Source organism: Mobula hypostoma, chromosome 14 (assembly GCF_963921235.1).
Source record: "Mobula hypostoma chromosome 14, sMobHyp1.1, whole genome shotgun sequence".
In the NCBI taxonomy this organism is placed as follows: Eukaryota; Metazoa; Chordata; class Chondrichthyes; order Myliobatiformes; family Myliobatidae; genus Mobula; species Mobula hypostoma.
The window spans coordinates 37580887-37586886 of NC_086110.1; the positions used below are offsets into that span (position 1 = coordinate 37580887).

Here is a 6000-nt window from a genome sequence, read left to right on the forward strand (position 1 = left end):
ATCACTGCTGCCATCCTCTTCCTTTCCCTACCCTTCTGAGCCACAGGGTCAGACTCTATGGCAAAGGCATGGCCACTGTTGCTTCCCCCAGGTAGGACATTCCCCCTCACCAACAGTACTCAAGCAGGAGTACTTATTGTCAAGGGGTACAGCCACAGGGGTGCTCTCTAGCCTCTGACTCCTGCCCTTCTCTCTCCTGACTGTTACCCACTTATCAGTCTCCTCAGACCCCGGTGTGACTACCACATATAACTCCTCTCTGTCACCTCCTCACTTTCCCTGACCAGACAAAGGTCTTCAAGCTGCATCTCCAGTTCCCTAACATGGTCCCTAAGGTGCCGCAGCTCAATGCACCTGGCGTAGATGTGGCTGTCCAGGACCATGCTTGGCCTTGATGACTGTAAAAGCCTCATCTTTTAAGTGAATCTATTGTCTATTAAAATAAATCTATTAAAGCTATTAAATGTCTTTTAACAATATTTTTTTTAAACCAACATAAACACCAAAAGGCAGTTAAAAGAACTAAAAGGATTGAAGTAAAATTCCTGAATTTTGGTAATTTAGTCTCTTCAAGTTGTTCTCCTCCATTGCAACAGATCAATTACTTAGAAATAAAAACAGCAAATGGTAGAAATAATCTGCAGGTCAGACAGCGTGTGTGGAGAGAAAAACAAAGTCATTAGTTCGTGCTTATGGCCTTTCTTATATTCTACAGCATTTCACTGATGAAATTCATTACAAAATTGTATTTAACTGTAATGAGCTCATCACATTTCAAATAACTTACATCCCTAATTGGTTGGTTAGCAAGTTACTTACTGCAGTTGAAGGGAGATGGGAACACCAGCATCTCAAGAGGACATTCGGCCTCTCAGCTTACTTTTGCCAAGTGGTGCCAAATCCAGACTTTTCTTTTCTCTGCACTAATGTGGCTGCTGCCATCACTCAGGTCACCTGGTGATGGAGTCTGAGATATTGGGCTACCAAGTAAGACATTTCACATCTGAACCAGTATCTATGGCAGTTGTAGCATGATGGTGGGCTTAATAACAGTAGCTGACCCATGCTAGGAACACTTGTTTACTAAGATTATTTGCAGCCCTTGTAACTGCTTGAAAATTTTATCATAGTAAACACACTTAGCCTCTTAACTGTTGCCCATTTTCTCCCTCTATGTCCTGTCCTAATCATGTTGATTTCTGGTTCTCTAGTGCTGGGGCACTCTCCAGAATTTTGCCCAGCCATTCATAGGTGAGCTATAGGACTGGTGCAATCAAATATAGAGCACAGGACCCTGTGATTTCCTTCATGCTAAAGCACTTCGAACTGTCAGCCTGTTAATACAAATCTGGCTTTATCCATGACAGAAAATAATTCAAAACAATTCTTTGATCAAATCCCTATTGAAGTATTTTTCAGTCTGAGAATAAAATGGGATTAGTGTAAATAGAAGTTTCATGATTGACATGGACTCGGTGTGCCAAAGAGCTTGTTATCATGCAGTATGATTCTTTTCCAAGAAGAAAGAAAAGAACTTCTCTCATTCGCTTTGATTTCAGTGTGGAACTTTAATAAAGTTGCTACATTAACTCACATTCTCTTTAAAATATGGAAAAAATGTTTAAGATGGTGAGATGCTACTTAATGTGCAGAAGTATTTTGGATGCCTTTTATATGAAACACAAGGTGCATAGATATAATGCATAAATACAGCAAACAACTGAAAGGTAAGTATGTTTCGCATCATAGGAAGTACTAGAATAAGGGAGCATTGTTGCAGTAAAGTGGGGCTTTCATGAGGCCAGTTCTGAAAGAGGTAATCATGACATTGTTTTCTGGTTGGTCTGCCCAAAACGTAGGGGGAAGGGTGGTGGAGCTGTGTGGCAAGGGGAGGAGTGGTTTGTGGGTTGCAGGGAGGCAGTTGGCACTCTATCAGGCAGAGTTAGCCAATTAGGAGTGCGTGAGATGAGATTTTGTTTCGCCTGGCTGGTTTGAAATTTTGGAATTCATTAACCCAGTAGGATTTGAATATATCAGTAAGGATATTTTTGACTGGGATAATTAATTCTTAGATATTAAGATAATCAGGAAAATGGAACGGATGGGATGGTAGAGTTCAAGAGGGTTGAGGAGGCTTATTGAAAGCTACAGCAGACCTGAAACACGTCTTATTCCTGCTCATAAGATTTATTGTATGTTTACCCTGCTACTCTACATCATTACTTCACAAATATGTCATTGTCTGCAATCAGCTTTGCAAAGTCCCTGATTTCTTAAGGAACACCATGTAAATACAGATCTTTTTTTTCTTTTTTCTCCATTTTCCATTCAATCACGGGCATCAAAATCATGATATTAGATAATGCTACTTCACAGAGGTCATGCGTCGTCTATGCATTTTTTTCAGAGAATTATAATTAATGTCTTATTCACACTAAAATAAATGGTGTCAATTAAAGTGTAATTCTATTATTTACCAGTTGCTTGTGTATTATCAGTATCAATTATGTCATTGTTAATCCCATTTAAACCAGATACCCTGAATCTGAAATGGGTAATTTTGGTTCACAAATCCTGTGAATAAAAACCTTGGGCCAAATTTCAAGTACTTTTTATGGCTGGGAATGGGCTATGTCAGTTAGTAGCAAACCTTATGTTTGTGATTTCATTGCAATGATCAGGAAATGTCTATAATGAGAGTTCAATGTGAAATAACTAAATACATTTTCATTCTACCAACAGGTTTTGAACCCCTTTCTCCCCTGGCTCCCTTCCTCCTTATCCCTTTGCTGATCTTACAAAAGCTCTGCACATATTAGTAACCCTTTGACTGACTACAAAGTAACCTTTCTCCAGCAAACAGAGGAAATGTGCAGTGAAGGCATAAAAGTCTATGGAGAGTGAAGAATTTAAGAACTAGTGACATCAAACTGCCTTTCAAAATATCAAAGGAAGCTTTTGAAGGCAAGGGAAGGAAAAATATTCATTCGAGGACAACCTTCAAAAATTTTCAGCAGTCTAATGTTGCACATTCTAAATGTTCACAATGTGGTAAATTAATTTTACAATAAACATGATGTAAAGCCTTGCCGGATTTAGCATGGCAATTATAAGATTATTTTCTTTGTGACAAATTCTGCCTGCTTGTTTACTACTTAAATTGTTCCACAGCCACCTATCAGTTAAAGTGAGAATGCAGGGTCAGTAAATCTAATGAAATGTGAATATTTTTAATTGATGCATTTGGTTACTTCCTTTGTTTCCTTTGGTGGCATTTGGATTTGGTTCCCTTTCAAATTTTATGTAGATACAGCTCATTCCACCATAAATACTACGTAGCATCAACAATATTTATTTTTTAATAAAGATGGGAATTAGGTAAGACATTCATTTATAAACTGTATTGATATATTGCTGAAAATAAGTTGGAATAAAGAATTTTCAAATAATGTCTTCAATCACTGAATTGTTGTGCATCTCAATGTTGGACCTAATCTAAAGTGTATATTCATTCAATTCTTCTTAACAGATATTGGCTTGGTGTTTGAAATTCATACATCTCACCACCTGGAGCACATAACAGGAAAGGCAGACTCACATTATTAACTCTGTATGAATACACACCATGAGAGAAACTGCAGTAAATGTTCTTAATTTCCGTGAACCTACTACTGAAGTGATAGATTATCAAGATCCATGCTGAGCAGGATAGAAAGCATCACTGATTTTAGTTTCAAAGGTTCTATTCAAAGTACACCTTTTAAGTATAGGTGGATTTACAGGAATTCCTGTTTAAAAACTGCTTAGTTTGGATTTGTCTGATACAAATAGACTTGGTATTGAAATATCTTCAAAATATATAATTTGCTCTCTCCTGGGGATGGAAAGGTTATTGTGTTAAATAGATGCAAGGATGCTAGTGTATCAGCTGCAAATAAGGTTAAGGTGTCAGCCTATACATTGGGTAGAGGTATGCTTCAGCTGTTTGTCCTTAATAAGAGGATATTTGCATAAACCCAAGCAATACCTCTAGTCTTACAAGTGAACACTTAAGCAAAAAATCCTTTAGACCAGACAGTTTTACATTAGAAAACAAAATACTGAAAGCTTACAGACTCCCAGATCTATCTGGACAACATTTTCTGCCACCTTGTTCTTTTAAGGACTCATTTCTGTCATCCCAGGTTCTCTGTCATATCCACTCTCATGTCAAGTCTTTTCACACCTGTGTCTATAATGTGTTTTCCTTCATCGCAACCAGGGCTTCCTCTCTGCAAAATATTCAGGGGTTTTGACAGCTGGTTAAACCAGGACCAATAGCTGTCTACACTTTATCTAGGCTTATCCTGAACCTCAATATGCAATGTCATAAGTTGTGGACGAACGTTTAATGCATAGACTCTCCCTGTTTTTCTCCAGAGTTGAAATTAGAGATCTGCACAATACAAGATCTTTCTTTAGAAGTCAGTGCCGAATGCAGAGGTTTACTGCTGACTGCAGCTTCTAGTTGAATATATTAGCAGCACTTAATCAAAAGAAGCTTCAAGTGCAACATTTCTACAGTTTTACTTAAACTTCTTTCCGGCTTCCATTTTGAGTTAAAGATTATTTAAAAGTCAGCTTGCTGCCAAATTGGAACTCATGCAGACATTTACAGGAACATATCCATTATTAAATGTAGAGTTGACTCTCTCTCCATTATCATGATTTTACTGCTGTAGGTTCTGTTTATGCTCCACAGTTATGTTTGTAATTCTATATCTCTCAACAAAGCTTCTTCAGTACAACACAAATAAAAATATAAATGCAAGAGATTCTCAGATGCTGGAAATCCAGAGCAACACACACAAAATGCTGGAGGAACTCAGCAGAACTTGGCAGGTCCTGATGAAGAGTCTCAGGCCAAAATGTCTTACATCTCCATTGATGCTGCCTGAGCTGCTGAGTTTCTCCAGCATTTTGTGTGTTTTGCTCTGCAAGTAAAATTACATAGCAGAAAAACTTGATTAACTCCAGAAGGAATTGTGTTTGTCACTAATTCTGACAGCCTGAACACCAACAATGCTGGAACAGTGTGGTTTGCATTTAATCTAGGTTTAAGAGTCACTACTTGAGCTACAAACGTAAAATCCATTCACTCAAAAACTCATTAAGTTATGAGGAAGTTCATGCAAAGTTACACAGCTGTCAGGGGTACAGCAACACCTACGCAATGGATTTTAATTTTGACGTATATATTAGAAACAGGAATAAGCCAATCTACCCCTCTATCCCACCCCACCATTTACAGTATAGGATCATGGCTGAATTGATTATAACCTCAATTCTGCATAGTAACCTTTCATACTTTCCACAAGAATTTATATAATTTAGCCTCAATAATATTTAAAAGCTCTGTTTTCACTAACTTCTGAAGAAGAGAGTTTCAAAGTTTCACAAATGTCAGAACAGAAGTTACTTCCTGTGTTGGAAGTGCACAATGTTTTACTTTTATACAAACCTCTGGTTAAAAATTCTACTGTAAGTGGAAATATCCTCTTCACGTTCATCCATTCAAGACCATCAGAAACTTAAATTTAAGGAAGTCCCTAATCCCTTCTCCAAGTTCCAGTGTATACAAACCTAGCTTGCCAATCATTCCTCATACAGCAACTTACCCGTCCCAGGAATCAGTTGGAATCACAGAGGAATAGTAAAGTACAGCACAGAGGCTGGCCCTTCTGCCCATCTAGTCTGTGCCAAGCCACTTAAACTGCCTAGTCCCATCAACCTGCACTTAGACCATGGCCCTCTATACCCCTGCCTTCCATGTAGCTATCCAAACTTTTCTTAAATGTTGAAATCCAGCCCGCGTGCACCACTTGCACTGGCAGTTCATTCCACATTCTTGCAGCCCTCCAAGTGAAGAGGTAATTTTTATGGATGGACATAGAAAGCATTCTTCTAGGGTGCATCACAACCTGGTATGGAAGTTGTCCTGTCCAAGACCGGAAGAAGCAG

The 6000-nt window shown here is 38.3% G+C and overlaps 1 protein-coding gene across 1 annotated transcript in view; it reads left to right on the forward strand.

Annotated features, from left to right (window-relative positions):
- The window catches only part of vstm2b (V-set and transmembrane domain containing 2B), a 42344-nt gene extending 38931 nt beyond the window's left edge, over nt 1-3413 (forward strand). The window contains exon 6 of the mRNA XM_063067452.1: nt 2743-3413. Coding sequence (XP_062923522.1) covers nt 2743-2819 — 77 coding nt within the window. The 3' untranslated portion in view covers nt 2820-3413. The remainder of the gene's footprint in view (nt 1-2742) is intronic.
- Nucleotides 3414-6000: the final 2587 nt, after the last annotated feature.